The following is a 17,905-nucleotide window of genomic DNA, read 5'->3' on the forward strand; positions in this document are numbered from 1 at the left end:
AGCGCACCCACTTCATCAGTCTCATTATATGGACGTCTGCCATCATTTGGTATTAAGTGAGGATTAGGCTGTGGTTGAGATGGCCCATCATTGGTTCTAAGGTCATGATTAGGCTGATGTTGCAGAGGCCCTTGATTCGGTAAAAACTATGGATTGCGCCAATGTTGCCCAGGCCCATTATTGGGTTTAAAGTGGGCATTGGACTGATGTGGCCAAGGCCCTTGATTGGGTCTAGGGCTTCTGGCTCTGGGGTTTGGTTTTTCATTTTTCTGCATTTTCTTCTTATTTTCACCCTTTGGCTTGGCAGCGTCAGATGGAATCACCTCATTTGGTGCCCGGTTTTTCCCTCTTAGGTTTGGGTTTGCTGCATCGCTCTTGAGTTAGGGCGGACAGCGGCCAATGAGGTCCCTTCCTGGGGATCAAGGTTTTGCTGCATACATTGCATTCTTCTTGTCTTTGGTCTTACAATGTCCAATAAAGTGTCTTCTATTCGATCAGGGTTTGGGTTTCGTTGCATACACTGAACATTTCAAATCTTTTTCCTAAAAGTTGGCTCGTGTGTGTAGCCTGTCTTGTTAATGATTTTACTGAGTGGGTTGAGGCCAATGAAAAACAGCAGTTGGAACAGAACATCTCCTCGGTAGATCCTGCAGTTGATGGCGACTGTTCTCCTGGCGTTAAATTAGCCTCTAGTGTTGTTCCCTGCACCCCCCACTGATTTTGTGATGAAGGTTCTTTCAGTCCTGTTGATCTTGGACAGTTCTAGCCATTCAAGGATCTATGTCAGGGACATTGACTCATCTCGTTCAGTTGTTGGCATTTGCTCTTGCTCAGATCTCTGCTCTGTGTGCTGACAGACATCTGCTCTCAGTGTGTCGTTCGCACTCACAACATCTCTGCTCCGTGCATACCGTTATAAGTGTGTCACAGAACCAATCACAGACTTGGATGCAAAAATTCTGGTTGGCTGTTACAGTCTCCAATCAGCTCGCTAGCTACTGCATTCCGGAAACACGGTCCAGAATGTAGCTAAGTCCATTTTCGGTTAGTATTTTTTTATTATTTTATTTTAATATATATATTTTAAGACCATTGTTGGTTTTAATCTAGTTTAAACCAAACCACTCCACTGGATTTAGCTACATTCTGGACCGTGTTTCCGGAAGGAGCAAGAGCAAATGCCAACAACTGAGCAAGAGGGGCTGTTATTGTGTGTGTATATGGATAATAGCAAACACTGAAATACATTTCTTGCACACAGAAATGAATTTTGTTAGCTCAAATTAAACTTTTCTTCTCTCAAAAAAATGTTCTCCTCAAAATTCAACATTTGCGCTTGCAATTTTTTTTTAACATGCGCTCAGAATCGAGGCACAAAAATAATGTCATAGGTTTCTGCCACTGTGGCAGTTGGTCTACTCACTGAAACAAAGACACCCATTAAAAAATATGAAACTGGTGAAGAAAGCATGGATCTTAAACTGGAAGTGAAGAAAAACTATAAAAGATATTGAAAAGATAATTAAAAGCTGAATAGTTCAATGCCTTGGCTTCGTTTTAAAGTTTGAATGGTGTCTTTAGGTGCACATATGTAGAAGCAGTTGAAAGAGGAGTACATTGAATGAGAATTTGAAGAGTCTGCCAATTGAAATACATTATACATTTTTGTTGAATAAAGTTGAATCTTTAAAAAAAATCTAAAAGTTAGAAATGACAGAAATAGAACCACACATGTCTAAAAGAAGAAAAATCTAATGGTGTTTTTCTAAGTTGAGCGCTGTTGAAGGAGATAATAAGCGAAAAATGTACAGAATAAAAATAGCATCTCAATACTGTCAATGCTTAATCAGCACTAATTGTGTCGTTACTTATGTTAAAAAAGGTTCTTCAGTTCACATCGGGCAGATAGAAAGAAAAAATTAACATCAATCAAACATGTTTTTATCTTTCGCCACAATCAGGCGATTTCAGTTCATGTGGGAGGACAAAGTTGTGGAGCAATATAGCAATACAGCTTTTAAGGAGTGGAGATGTGGACATTACTTTCATTTTCAAAAGGACAAGTGTGTGATGGTAAAGTGCAAACTGCATCCAAGATAGAAACAAGAGCAATATACTGCTAATACAACTTTGGCTCTTTAGAAGCATCTGAACAGACAACATGGTAACGCAAAGACCAGAACCCAAGAACCCAGAAAGATTTTGAAACTGAGTGTTTGCTAAACCCGGCCCAGCACCCAGACCCTAAACTTCTACAGGTAACAAAGTAGTGATGTGCATTCTGCCTAGTAGCCTCAGTTTCTTCCTGTTCATGTTTTACAGTACAATTACAGGGAAGATCCTTTTGAAGTCTCTCTGTGCTGGTTTCCATCTTTCTTTGTATTTTTGGCTTTGTTTACACCTAAAAACTAAAAGAAAGATAGTGCGTGTGTTAACCGGGAATTATGTGACCATGCTTTTCAGGTCATTTGACAGAGTACTGAGAAAGTTATGTAATAAGTAGTGTAACAAATTACGTTCTCTGGCAAGTATTTAATTAATGTACTCCATTACTTTTATGAAAAGTGACAAATAAAGTGTAATACATTACTTCTTTTTGAGTAATGACCCAAACACTGCTTCACCAAACACTGTTTCACTATATATATATATATATATATATCCTCCCATTTAAACACCACATGCTAACTACTAACAATTATTACTTATACTACAAACAGATCACTGATTGTAGCTTTGTAGTCATAGATTTTCCCCTACCGTACTTTTATTGTCCGAAGTGAGAAAACTTGTGGTGCAGCAGCTTGTTTGATTAAAAACAAAACACAAAAAGCATTAAACAAACAATATATACAAAAAACAACTAAATATAACCTAAATTTCATCCATACAAATTAAAAAGGTTGATAGGCGATGGTACAAATGACACTGTTAATCTTTGATGGTTTAAACTTTTGTCCCAAAGTTTAGTACTGAAATTCGTAATGGCTCTTACTGGCCTTGGTGCATCTGCTGCTCCCAGACAGTTACACCATTACACTATTCATTGAGTATCATATGTGCTTATTTCATCTTCTAACCGATACCTGTTCTTAAAATGTCCAACAAAGGTGCAATGTCCAAATGTGTCAACAAATAAAATTGTAGGGTGTGTCCTTCAAACTGTTTGAAGATGTAGTTGAACTTCCTTGCAGTTTCTGCATGTTGTCTAATTGTTGTCTAAACTTTAAAGGCTCAGGTTGCCACACTGTGCAATATCATCATATAGGTGTGTGATCACTCAAACAATATGCCTGACAACAACCCCAAGCATAGATCCAGTGCAATAAACAACCATCTGGAGACACAAAAACAACATCCCTACATCTGATGGGATACCAATATCAATATCATAAGAATGTATCAAAAAATATATAATGACATCATGCTAAACATAATACTTAATTCAGTTTGTACTCATTTATTAAATAAGTCATCACAAAAAAAATCAGTAAACATGAGTTTATTGAAAACATTCAGTCCAGCATTTTCTTAATGTGTCTTCAGTTAAAAATGCACATGAATTAAAAACAAAACAAAACAAAAACAAAATACCACAATGCTATGAATTTTGACCAGGAGACTGAAAACGAATCGGTAAAAGTATCAGTAAAAATGAGACGAAATGGATGTTAGATGAAAGGCAGGGACAACCATGTATGCACCCATATATGCAGTTTAACATTAGTCACTTCTTCACTTCACCACATCCCCCCACCAAACAACCTGATTATCTACTGTAAAGACACGGCACCAAAATAGGAAAATATGTGAAATCAGCAGCTGAAATATGCAATTTTATATTTTCATGGTTACATTAAAATGATGTAAAAACCTGATTCTGCATTTTTTCTTTGCCTCCATGAATCACTTTACATTAAAGGTACTCTAAATTTAAAAAAACAAACAAACAAAAAAAACCTTTCAGTCTCATATCTGAAGTTATCAGCGCTCCGTGGCGGCTCAATCCAAGACCGGCGGGGAGCAAATGCACCTCTAGTCCAAAGCAAAGAAGAAAAAAACTTGATTCATACATCACAAACCTTTTTCTTTTTTCTTGATTTAAGGAATTTTCTCATAACATCACTCTACATTGGTAAAGTTGCTCTTTAACAACAGTTCACTCAAGATGCACATGGGAGAGAAACCTTAGCTCCAAATGCTGTCAAACTTGGCAAGATGCAGAGGAATGATGCATCTGTCTGATGTATCTGCAGAGAAATGAAAACACTATTACTTTAAGTCCGCTCTGGGCCCTTCACTTTTCTCATCTGCTTCCTGCTGCTGCTTGATCGAATTGATTCAGACTTACTTAATTAGCGGCGTGTCCGCCTCCATCTATAAACCGGCGGATGAGTTTGAGACTGTGTGTGTTTGTGTGTGTGTCCATTTTCAGAGAAAGAAAGAGTAAAGAAGACACAAAACAGAGAGAGCATGGATATGGTACCTGTGCTGAACATGTCTGTTGACAGACGTGTGAAGCAGAGAGACAACACACAGACCAGGCAGTGCAAATGTGTGTACAGAAAAGAAAAGCATTTTATTCGCTATTTGCAGGAATATTTATGTGCATGGCTGTGTGTATGCGGAAGGAAAAAAAATAGTGGAGAGTATGAATGTAAGTAATGACACTAAACACAGAAAAATAATGAACACATAGATGGTAAATTCAAATTCCCACAAATACAGGTAAGGACACAATGACAGTGAGTAAGAAATGTGTTGCATGTGTCACTGTGCTCAGATCCACTTATTTTACTCTCCACATAGTGCACGTCGTCTTATATTAACCAGCCTGCCAGTAGCAAGTGTTATCCGAGTGCAAGGCTAATCCTTCACTTCTGATCGAGTTGGATAAACGCATCACAGAAAGTCAATTAACTTGCCTGTCAGATACCTTGATTACCCGGAATTATTTAAACTCTCAGAGATTGAAAAGAAGTGTACTGCTTGGTGAAATAAATCCTTCCGGTTTGAGTCTGCGCTTCCTCAGAAGCAAGTCAGGCAGAAAAAAAAGGAGCAACATTTAATTGGTTGTGAGAGGAGAACGAGGTGTGCTGACAGATTGAGGACACGCTTAATGGACAGAGGAACTACTGACCAAAGGCCAATAAAACAAAGGGAAAGGAAAGGTGAAGCTTCAGTGTTATTTATTTTATAAAGCATCAGTAAAATCAGCCCTGAAAGATAACTCGAGTAACTGTAAAAACATTCACTTTTTCAATTTGCCTTAGTATAAAATCCTGTTTTAATACAAAGATATGAAGCTTCTACAGTAAGTAAGAGAATTAGGAGTTAAACAGATTTGAAGGAATCAAAGTTGCCAAAAATAAATAAAAATTAATTAAAGAAAAATGCTTATTGGAAAGTTAGCACATTTAAGAAGTTGAACTTATTATGTTGGAAATTGGAGCTCTGCTTTGTAATGATTCAGCCACACAATAACATGCAGTGTAATTAATCTATTTTGAAAACACCTTTTAACCCACATCTTATTCCTGTATGACTTAAGTATTGTTAGTAGATGCGTTATTTTCATACTCAGTTGTTAGTATGTTAATGCTTTAATGGGTATAGAAGAAGCATGCAGGAGTCATAAAACTGGACTTTGAGCTGTTAACCAAATAAACAGTTGTCCAATAGAATTAAATTCAATTAGGTTAGTAATTAGTTTAATTCCAATTTTGACTAATGTAAATCTTTCTAGATTTGACAAACCGCAAGCACCTATAATTGGCTATCAAACTCATGTATGCTACAAAAAAATACATGCTTAAAATAAACTTGAAATTTCCTGATCACTTGAGAATCTACAATGACACATATGTTTCTAAATGTCCCAAATCTAAAGTTCAGGAATGATGTTTGTTGTAAAGGTCCAAAGCTTCTGCAGTGAGACATCTGCACTGGCTACCAAACGTAGAGCAAAGAGACGATTTTCAAAACTTTGCATCTGCAGCAGTTTCATCTAGTCTTCATGTTCATCTTTGCACATTTAGTTTGTTTCATCAAATTGTCCCTTCATCATCATCATCATCAGCAGCAGCAGCAGCAGCAGCATCATGCTGGTGTAAATCTCCGCTCCGTTTTTTCATATGTCAGTGACGCCCGTTCGTACTGATCCAGGATTGCACTATTCTCAAGAAGTCTACATGATGGAGACAATGCAACATAATGCAGAACATAAGCAGACACACACACACACACAAACACACATATGTATATCAGGACAGCACATTTTTTTCACAGTAGAAGACAAAACAGTGGGTAGCATTTTATGTGGCTACTCCCATCTTACGCAGGCATGAAGCTGCAAGCATGATCTTACATATCGTTGAGTCACATTTAAACCAAATGAAACTTTAATTGTCAATTAAATTCAAATATGAATCAGAAAAGTTACATACATTTCAAATGTATGCATTGCTATCGTTGTTTCATATGGTGCTTTTTGCAACTTCATGAAAGCACATTTAAGGAGCATACGCACATCAAATGTTACACACAGCTATAAACACTACGCTTCGCAATTAACCAAACACAAAATCAAATACTACCACTGATCATGCAAATCTACAGAGGACTTCTTTATGAGTGTGTGATAAGGAAAGACTAACAGGATATTTACATCATCTCAATGTGCCTCCTTTAAAGCATGTAATGTGATGTTGTAATAAAAACATTTGAGTGTGTGCTTTTCCCTTTTGGGCCTTTATGTGAACTTAAGTGAAGTATGATTTTCTGTAGGCTAACTAAGGAGAGCTGGGAAGGGGTTAGACATATTAACTGATACCAGCACCAACTAAAGATGAAATTGGAGAAGTCCATGCTAATGAATATCCACTGAGTGACTTAATGTATGCCTTCAAGGGGAAGAGGACATACAGTAAACTTGAGCATCACAAAGACTTCAAACAAACTCAACACGGCCAAGATGGCTGCAAGCAAGAAAACCATCTTGGTGAAAATGAACAATTAAAACATAAACATAAAAAAATAAAATAAAATATAAACCTGCGCAAAACAAAAAAAAAAAATCACAGAAAAATAAAATACATAAAAGTATATATTAACTGGGCAAACGATGGATACACAACAACATATAAAGATGTTGATTGTTGGATAAGGGTGCTTACCTTGAGATTGTCTCTTAGACCCTAGTGGTGTTGTACTCTGATTCATGTTTGCTCAAAGAGCCAATGAGGCAGAACCTGAAATATCATGGCTCTTTCATTTAATATCAAACTCCTTTTGCATAGAGAGATCAAAATGCATAATGTGCTACAAAACAGCAATAAACGTCATTAGTGCTTTGATGGCGTCTGAGAGCCAGGCATGCAGACTTGGTAGAAAATGAATTCAGTTGGAAACACTCTGCACAGAGCACATAGAAAGTGCATGCAGGAAAACCTTGCATTTTTAAAGTTTTTCCTCCAAAAAACCCAAAAACAAATGTACTCTGATTCACATAGTGATTTTGTAAACATATACAGTTGCTTTTCAAGCAGTCACGGTACAAGTACAGAGTAAAATCTTTTTTCTATAGAAAATCTTGCTCATGCCAAAATAATGTGCTACTGGATAGAGATTACAAGTTATCTTTTTTTTTCAGTTATCACAGTTAGAAATACAAATGTGTATTTTATAGCAAACTGCATTCATTTGAATAGATGTCAGTGAATTAAATATCTCTGTGAGGCACCGATTCAAGCCCTTGTGGAAAACTGTCAAACCAGACGATTACAGAGTTATCATCTGCTAAATTGAGGTCTGTGTCTTCTTAAAGATCTCTGACAAACCTCAAAGCACAGTAGAGTTTAGAGTAGGAAAGCTGTGAATCAACACAAAAAGCTAGCTGGAAGAGGGTTTTTTTTTTTTTGTTTTTTTTTTGACATTTTCAAGGATTAACATGCAAGACGGGACAAAGACATATTTGTCCTTTGTATTGCAGCCCTTTGAGAAAATGTTTTTAATGTAGGAAAAAGGGGAAATAACAAGGATCAATGCAAAAATAAAGGTTATTGTAATATCAAAATAATAAACGAAAATAGGAAGCTAAAATGAAAGGAATGCAAAAAATAAATGTAAATATCCCACATATATCTCAAAACATCCCCATAGTTAACTCTGGGGTTGTTGCTCTTCCCTGATCAGAAATCTATGGATACTGACCGCTGTACTGCCTTTTCGTGGCGTGAAAGCCGGTGGCTGGTGGTGGGAACTTCTTCCAGGTCGTCGTCCAGGTCACATCCATTGTCTGCTGCCTCTTGTGAGTAGCTGTGCTTCATGACCAAGATGCTCCTGCGATTTCCCGTGGCCGGCAACAACGGCCGCACTGCCATGGAAGGCTGCGGAAGGTCTGTGAGCAGAGTGGCAGCCGCAGCATCACGGGCGCTCAAGTTGCCCCGGCTCTCTCGTGCACTGAGTGACAGCTGGGATATGTGCGCGGAGCCGGGGTTGGAGGAGGAGCCACAGTGGTGATCGTGAACGCAGCGGGAAGAGGCACGGCGAAGGGCGTGGTAGTTCTCAAAGTCTTCAGCCAGGTCGACTAAGTCTGCTGAGGCCGCTGTGGGTGTGGTGGCGCTCCGTAACGTACACAGCTCATAGTGAGGTGGCTCAAAGACCTCCTGGAACATGGTGGGGTCAAAGTCCTCACGTCGCAAGATATACTTTTTGCGTGGCTGCTTGATCTGGACAATAACAGAGATGATGAGGAGAATGAAGACAATGCAACAGGTGACGCCAATTATGGTCCCATTAGTGTTGTTCAGGTTGTCCAGGATGTTGGCTTTCCTCTTTTCTGTAGTGTGGGAGAAAAACAGCAAAACAAAAAAGGTAAAGTTTTTTTTTTATGTGAATGCAATATAATCCTGAGGGATTTACTCAGATAAACCCCTCCAGGAAACAGTGTACAGTGTTAACACTAAGAGCCTGATTTAACTTACTTTTAAAATGTATCTCGGGCAATTAGACCAGAAGTGGTCAGCAATGATTATAAGTTAAAACAACCGCCAAGACCTGCTGTGATTCAAACATTTAACCACGTCACACATTTGGCCACATGTCTTTTGTAGGCCACATATTTACATACATACAGTGCTGTAAAAAGGTGTCTTTTCCCCCTTCCTGATTTCCTGTTTTTTCTATGTTTGTCACACTTAAATGTTTCAGATCATCAACAAAATTTAGAAAAAGACAACAAAAGTAAATACAAATGCAGTTTCTAAATGAAGGTGTTTAATATAATGGGGGGAAAAGTACAAACCTACATAGCCCTGTGTGAAAAAGAGAAAAACTGTCATGGTTCTCAAGATCTGGAGAGGTCGTGGTGTGTGTGGTTTTTGTCTTCGCCTCTCCCACCAGGGTGGAACTGGACCTTGATTCCCCGCCTCTGAACACACACCTGTGGCTCATTCACACTGATCCTGGCAGACTACTTAAGTTGGCAAGAGAGGCTGCTTCCTCGCTGGATCGTCACATTACCTAGCGCCTCGCCTTCTAGATTCCCTGCCGTCTGGATTTCTGTGGATGTGTGTGAGTGAGCATGAGCATTTTGGAGTGGACATTCAGAGTGAGTTGTGGATTAAGTTGAAGAGGAGTGTATGTACCCCGCCTTGGACCTTCCCCTCGGGCCCCCCTCCACCCCCTGGAGCCCCGTGTTATCTGTCTCACTGTATTTAAGTAGATATTCTCACTTGGTGCCACACTGTAAATAAACCCTCACCTTCTCTCTAAACTAAGCCACCCATAGCAGTAACAACTGGAGGGTTTTCGAGAATGAACCGCTGTTCTAAGGTCATGCCACAGCATCTCAATCCTCAATCGGACAGGACTGGACAGGTCAGGACTTTGACTAGGCCACTCCAAAGTCTTCATTTTGTTTTTCTTAAGCCATTTAGAGGTGGACTTGCTGGTGTGTTTTGGATAATTGCTCTGCTGCAAACTCAAGTGCGCTTCAGCTTGAGTTCACAAACAGATGGCCGGACATTCTCCTTCAGGATGTTTTAGGAGACAGCAGAAGTCCTCCATGCAGCAAAACAGCCCCAGGCCATCACACTACCACCACCATATTTTACTGTTGGTATGATGTTGCTTTCCTGAAATGCTGTCTTACTTTTACACCAGATGTAATGGGACACACACCTTCCAGAAAGTTTAACTTTTGCTTCATCAGTCCACAAAGTATTTTCCCATAAGTCTTGGGGATCGTCAAGATATTTTCTGGCAAAACTGAGGCGAGCCTTTAAGTTTCTTTTGCTCAGCGGTGGTTTTCGTCTTGGAACTCTGCCATGCAGGCCATTTTTGCCGAGTCTCTTTGTTATAGTAGAGTCATGAACACTGACCTTAACTGAGGCAAGTAAGGCCCTCGGTTCTTTGGATGTTGTTTTGAGGTCTTTTGTGACCTCCTGGATGAGTCATTTCTGTGCTGGTCAGCCAGCCACTCCTGGGAAGGTTCATTACTGGTCCATGTTTTTGGCATTTGTGGATAATGGCTCTCCGTCTTCACTGGAGTCCCACAGCTTTAGAAATGGCTTTATAACCTTCTCCAGACTGAGAGATTGCAATTACTTTGTTTCTCACTTGTTCCTGAACTTCTTGGACCGTGGCATGATGTGTGGCCTACTTTTTGGTCTATCTTTTGGGGATTTTAAAAATAAACACCTTAATTTAGAAACGGCATTTTGTGTTTACTTGTGCGATCTTTGTCTAATATTTGATAATCTGAAACAAGTAAGTGCGACTAACATACAAAAATAGGAAATCAGGAAGGGGGCAAACACGTTTTCACATCACTGTATCTGTTTGGTCTTTAAGGAAAAAAAATGAAAATAAAACTTTGTTTGTTGTTTCCTTTTTATTTCATCACATGCCCTTTTACAAATGACTTTCGTCCTGCCAGCTCAACCACTAGAACAGCCCGTACAGCCATATTGATTCTTGAAACACTTCATTTCTTTGCAAGCCAATCCTAACAAATGCTGCACTTGACTGTTGACAGGTGGATGAAAAAAAAAAGGTTAAACGACTTAGTAGAAGTCAAGCAGACAGAGCAGAAATCTTAAAAAGTCAGCTCGACACTTTGGGGACATGTGATTGACACTGGATACAAAGGTTGTGGCAACATTTTAAAACCAAGTGCAAATAAGACAAACACAACTGAATGCTTTTTAAGCCTTTCTAAGAGAAAGGGAATGAAGCATAATACAAGTTAGTTAGCATGCCTTGTTTACTGTAGTACAGCACAAGCCTTGATAACCAGCACATTTTGCATCACTCTGATTTCATACTGGTTATTTTGTGGGGGAACAGTGTGAACTAACACAGCTCAGTCCTGCTCTATAGGATTTTCTGCTTACAGTATCCACTTCTAACTATCCGAGTCCAACCAAACTGAACCATTAACCAGGTCAGCACAAATTTGTAGACGCTAGAAGAAAAAAAAAATCTCTAAACCACAAAACAAAAATGTCTGATGAAGAGATTTTGCCATGCTTTACTTTAGACTTGAGTTTTTATTTTAACTTAAGCTGTCTTACAACATTATAACATCAGTTAGAGATGTGCATCGTCAACCAATTAATGAAACTTTTTAGTAGTTATTGCCTTAATTGCCAAGCTAGATAGCAACATGAAAGCTGCCGCTTACACTGAAATTGGAAGCATGCTTTTGTCTGAATTTAAGGACCAATTATACATAACATTAGAAGAATTTCTAAATGGGAATTAGTGATGGGATGAGCAAATGGTCTGGTATGTCCTTTAAAAGAGCTTAAGCTTAAGATTAAGTGCAGACTTCCATGAATTATCAAACAGATGGACATATATTTTATTACAGGATCACAGCTTTAGTCTATTTATAACACGGGTTACTATAAAGACACGCACACGCACACACACAGTACAGAGAGCCAATCAGGGTGACATTTAAATGCTTTATGAACTTGTAGTGCAGTGGACTGAGCTTCAATGACAGCAAATGGTTACATTCAGACATGTAAAGGAGAAAGAAATGAAACTTGACATTTTACTGCTAATGAGGACAAATGTGGGGCCAACACTCTACCAGAGCAGAGTAGGAGTCTGAGAGACAAGCCCTCTTCTTGCTGATTTCTGCACAATTTCAAACTCACACTGTAGGCTGGAAAGGTATCTGGTAGTCTGAGTGAGTAATAGGTCACGCAGGATTTACCTAATTGATAAAATTTGTCAGCGGTTCTGCTTAAAGCTTCAGAGGGTTAGAGTGCACATTCAGAATACGCAAGCATCTTTTCTGTGCAACTTTTCGATCTGAGGGAGAAAATATATACAAAAAATAATATAGCAAGAACACATCTTACTTGCAAACCAGGCAAAACACTTTAATAGTCTAAAAAATACATGTATTGAATAAGAAGGATGCTGCATTATAAAAAGAAAAAACCCCCTGAACTAGTCAATTCTTACTCCACTTTCTTAAATTACTGAATAAGATCAAGGACACTGCAATCAGCAAACCACCTCCATTATAAATTATGAACAGCCAGTAATAAGATGTTTGGGATCAATGTATGGATTTGGTGGCATTACAATTCTGAGAGGAGTGAAGGACTGAGCGACAGAGGAAATGAAAAAAATGGGCATTAGCTCAAAATACGGGACTACAAAGGACAGTGGAGGGGCATCAGCTTGGATCAGTTTGACGATGGGTTCAAATTTGGGTGAGGGAGGAGAGGGAGAAGGAAGAAAGGGGGTGGCATATAGCAAGAAGTGGCAGGTTTCTCTGTGTGTCACTCTCCATGGTGCTGAAACATTAAACATCCACTCCTATCTTTGTGTGTTGCTGTGACTAGCTGTTGGAGATCTGCTAAAGCTGTGACATGAGAGGTCAGATAACTACACGTAACATCTCACCTTTACACTGGTTCTCATCCCAGGGGTAGACACAGTTCTGCATGCCATTACACACGAGTGTGTTATTTATGCACATGTTACTGTGACAGAAGAAGGCATCTGCATCGCATGGAGCTGGAAGGGGAGAGAGCACAATGAGCAATTAAGACATTAAAGAAGTTTATTTATATTTGCACATTCAGTTCACAGGACAAGTTCAATGCAATTTTTAGTATATTTACCATCTCTAAAAACAGCAAACACAAAGGACAATTACATGCGCTACTGTACTGATCATTATAAGAAGTAGAGCAGAAGTCCAGCGTGGCAGATTTTCAGACTCAGTTCAAACCTGCTTCCCCTGAACCCATCTGTTCTTCATGAATTTTCATTCTCACCCTCCTCTTCAAACAACTTGTGGATATGAATGAATTTCTTGTTATGTGTGCGTATGTGTGCGAGCTGTATGCGGGTGAGTGTGCGGGGTGTCTGGAGAAAAAGTCATGACATTTTACAATCATTTGCACACACACACCCAAAACAAATCCTTCCTATTTATACTGCATGTTGTTTATTTGTTCACCGTGACACCCGCCCCCATGGTGTGACCTGTCGGAGACACAACATTCACGTGTTTTGTCTCAGTGTGAGGAAGAAGAGTCATTCTTCAGAAATTCATCAAATCAATGTGCTGATGTCGCAAGAAAATACACTGTATTTTCACGTTCACGTGAAAAAGATTACTGTATGTAGTTAGGTGAAAAGCTGAGTACACCCTTCTTGCTTCCCTATGATTTAAGAGGGTAAGTAGCAGCCAGGTGCTGCTAATCAGACACGTTTGATTAAATGATCACGAGCAAATTTGAGCACCTCTATAAAAGCAGATGTGCAACATTCAGTTGAGTGTTAGGACAATGCTGCAGTCTTCCCAATTGATGTCTTGGCAAAATCATCCCAAGATGAGACCTTGGGATGTTCAGAAAAACAACATCTACATCTCAGGCTTGCCAGGGCAAAGTATGGCAAGTTTGGGTTGCTAGGAGAAAGTCTCTTTTCTCTAAAAAGAACCTGGAAATCTAAACGGACCATTTTCTGGGTGTTAAGTAAGAGGTTTCTGTTTAACACTGTATAAACTATTTGATGCCATTCTACCAGTCTAAAGCATTTACACACATGGTTGTAATTTTGTAACTGTGTTACTTAGAAATTAAAAAATAAACAAGTTAATTAAAAGATAAGATATTGACCTTTTTACTATTTATTCATTGTAACTGATAGATGTCTTCTGATAGATCACCTATATATATATCACCTGACCCTCCTGTTATTTTGCAAAAGTATCCCTAAAGCATACGAAGCTGAATATGTCTGCTCCATGCAGCTTTATGTGAAAAGGATGCAGAAAGCAGAAGTAATGCAGGATCGCTTTCAGTTTCTCTGTGTTTTAAAAGTGAGTGACATGTGAACAGAATGGCTCTGTTTAGCTGCTGGCTGTTTTGTTGCAGAGGAGCTGTCCTTCCCTGGTCTCTTGCATGTCTCTTACTTTCTGTCTTTATCTCTCACCTTCTCCCCACTCACACACAACACTGGCACTGGTGCTAAAGCAGCTTGCCAGTGGTATGGCAGAACTGGGGACTATTTGACAGCGTTACCGCTGTGATGTATGGCTGTTTTCATCCCAGCTCTCATCCCAAGTGAATAATAACACACCAAATTAGAGTGACTTATCTGTATCTCTCTCTGTAACCCATCCTGTCTGGGCCTTTGCCAGCATTTCCTGAGTCATATTGGCTCTCTGTGTGTGTTCTAATACTCCTCTTCTCATTTTCTCCCCCCAGCCTCAGTCTGTTTTTCTAATCCTTTATGTCATGTAGTACACTCCACACCAAAGCTGTGACAGTTTGTTTTTGCTAACAGCCACCAGAGGGAGCCCACGCCTTCTCGTTTTCCACTCAAGGCAGGGTGAGACCAGATGTTATAAAGAGCGTGATCCACACTAATCTCCTGCAAAATTAATTTCAAGACATTCTGTAATAAAAGTGCTCTTTTGCCCACACAGAAATGTCCACAGTCGCTGCTGGAAGCATAAATTAAGTCGTAAATGAGCGGCTGATGAAAATAGTCCGGGTGTCTCTGCAGAGCAGGGTCTAAGAGCAAAGAGGTGTCTGCAGTGAAGTGCTATAAGCAACACCTGGTTATCATGAATCTTTAAATTCAATCTACTGTAGATGTCTGCTTCGTGGGGTTTTGATTTAAGGTGCAGTTATAATATTTCTATGAGATGAGTTTGATGAGTCTCTGTTTTTTGTCATAAGGGATTTTTTAATAAAGATCTTTTTTGTTTGGTACATGGTAACACCTGCAATAATGCAAGCTCTCACGTGTTATGATTTGGGATAGTCAGCTCCTACCTGAGTCTTGTTTTTTTTTTTACCCATAGAGTTATTTTCTGTTACTCTACGGCCTTTTTGATGCTTCTTTTTTATTTTCTGCTATGATTATCTAGATTTCAATACTGCTGATAATAAATACAGTAACACTACCCAGCAGAGTGCATCTGGTACTGATTTTTTACAATGTCCAGCACAACAGTCTCTCCACAATCCTCCCAAAGGATTCTAACTGCAAAGCAACAGAGTGCCTACAGTTGATATAATCTAATCTAAGACCAAGCACGCTGACAGGCATTAGCATATTGTGTTGGTCTCAAACTCTTTCATGCACACAGTAAAGAAGCTTTCCTATAGGTAAAAAGTGACATGTGTAGTGAAGCCAGAGCAAATTTCCATCTGCAACCCCGGAGACGTGTTGCAGATGAGCCGTAACAATGCTGACAGCTGAGATGTCGCAAGCGTACATTTATCACCTAAGACATAATTGGTTCTTGGGTAGAGGTAGGTATCACTTATGCTTCACATTTGTAACTATATACTACCTTCATAGCAGGGCTGTTTATGCGTTTGTGTGTGTGCGTGCATGTGTGTGTATGTGAGAGAGAGGATGGAAGCAGTAAAGTTCAGTGCTAGTGTCAGCAGGTGTAAACTCTTCACAGATGGTAAAGCTGCATGTTTGTGTTTGAGAACATTGCGTTTCCCACATGAGCAGTTTGCCGGGTGTCAGCAGGTCTGAACGGTACTCTAAGAGCCGCTGGTTCCACTGGGAACCAACGGCTGGGAACAAACATCCAATGGTTTAGGATCTCCATGGCTGGGGAGCACTTATGGTAACAATTGGGCTATAAGCAGCTGCATGCGCGCACAGCAGAGTCACTCATCTGCAGTGATCACATAGAGCATGAAAGCCATTATTTTTGTTTTCATATCAGCTGGTTTTTGCCGTTCTGAGCTTTCATTTTTCTTTTTGTTACATTTCTGTGCAATAAAAAGTAATTTTATTCGTTAAAACTAAATCTAAACTATATTTTGACATTGCTTTTTCTAAGCTTACATTTGGCTGTTTAACGGGGGATCTTTTATCTCACATAAATGTTCAATGACTCATTTAAATAGTCGGAATATATGATGAGTTCATTAAAAACAAACAGCAGAAAAATCAATGTTTTGTTCATGTAACTGAAACAATAGACCCGAGGGCACCTGTTCAGTAAATGTGTCTAACAATATCAAATACAGTGCTTTTCAAATTTATCAGACCACCTGTCATAAAAAAAAACACAAACTTTTTAGAAATCTGCTAAAACCAAAAATGTTATTGTCAAGGGGAACAATTAACTGCTAAAACAAACTCTTCTCTTCAGGAATACATGTTATTAACTGTGCTTTGGCATCTTAATAAAAAAACAATATAGTACGTTTCCCAACACAGAACACCACTTTATACACATCAAATAGAAGCAAATACATCTGTCCTGAGAGTGTAAAACAAGCAAAGTCTGAATTGTTTGCGTTTTTCGCAGCTCTGGTACATTAGTGCATTCACTGTTGACAGGGTTGCTGCAGTGCTGCTGAGCTGTGGTGGATGCTGCTCTAAAGGCTGAGGTCTGGCCGGGGATCGCCTGAGTGACTTAGGCAGAGGCGTTGCCCCGGCAACAGCACATCCTGGCTCTGCTTGGTGAAAGGGCCTCACAAAGGGGACACTGACTTCACAACGTAAACAACTCTGTCGCTATTGCAGTTGCTTACTGATTAAGCTAAGCACAAGCACACAATAAACAGCCAATGAAGACAAGGTGCAGGTGTGTAAAGTGATAAACAGATTGCAGTTCAGTCTTTTATTAAACCTCTCTTCTTATGAGTTAATGGTTCTTCTCACAAATGATAATGTCAGTGTTTCCAGTCCTTTTGAAATGGCAGCAAAAAGCATTAAAATAACTTTAAAATGCAGTAAGTCTTTCATTTAAACAGTTTGAAAATAATATTCTAAGATTTTTTTCTTATCCTATCTACATTCAGAAAGAAGCCCCATTCAGTTTCTGAAAACGCTCAATAGTGTGCAGCTGCGTGCACCTATTTCCTCGTGTCCTTGTCATTAAAAGGCACCGACTGATGCTGACACGGTGTAGACTAATGGGCCCCAGACCCTCTTCCTTCATGTCGCTAGTACAAAGAATGGCCTCTCCACACGACTATCTCTATCAATGAAAATCCGCTGAATGAGAAATAGACAGACTTTGAGTGTGCTTGTGTGAATTTCAAACTGATTTTTTTCTGAAACAAAACAGGTAGACGTGAACATATTGTAGGTTTGGTGCAGTCACAGTCTCTACCTATTTTAAACAAAGGAATTAGCTGGTGCAGATGCTCCACCTGTGTTAATGCAGCAGAGCTGAACTCAAATCCACCTGTGCTGTCATCTTCACATTTACCCACAGGCAAGATTCCCTGTGATGGAAATGGTGTTCGGTGGTTTCCTGCTTGCTGCTGTTTACATTGTTATGAATCTTAATGGAAACTCATTATAGACCATTTCCTATGACGAAAGATTCCAGATGAAATATGACCAATGTGCAAGAATCACAGTGATATCTCTGATTGTG

General features: G+C 39.3%; 1 protein-coding gene across 4 annotated transcripts in view; it reads right to left on the bottom strand.

The window, feature by feature from the left end:
• Positions 1-3,521: 3,521 nt before the first annotated feature.
• Positions 3,522-17,905, bottom strand: part of neto1l (neuropilin (NRP) and tolloid (TLL)-like 1, like) — a 68,349-nt gene continuing 53,965 nt past the window's right edge. Inside the window, exons 9-12 of one of the 4 annotated variants that reach the window (XM_005722544.1) lie at positions 12,931-13,044; positions 8,212-8,839; positions 7,176-7,250; positions 4,189-4,250 (exon numbers count right to left, since the gene is read on the bottom strand). In XM_005722544.1, the coding sequence (XP_005722601.1) occupies positions 7,190-7,250; positions 8,212-8,839; positions 12,931-13,044 (803 nt within the window). In that variant the 3' untranslated portion in view covers positions 4,189-4,250; positions 7,176-7,189. Of the gene's footprint in view, positions 4,251-4,460; positions 6,188-7,051; positions 7,251-8,211; positions 8,840-12,930; positions 13,045-17,905 lie in introns of those variants that run through there. The other 3 variants (XM_005722545.1, XM_005722542.1, XM_005722543.2) reach the window with 3 other exon arrangements.

Source organism: Pundamilia nyererei, unplaced genomic scaffold (assembly GCF_000239375.1).
Source record: "Pundamilia nyererei isolate P.nyererei 1_Seehausen unplaced genomic scaffold, PunNye1.0 scaffold00007, whole genome shotgun sequence".
In the NCBI taxonomy this organism is placed as follows: domain Eukaryota; kingdom Metazoa; phylum Chordata; class Actinopteri; order Cichliformes; family Cichlidae; genus Pundamilia; species Pundamilia nyererei.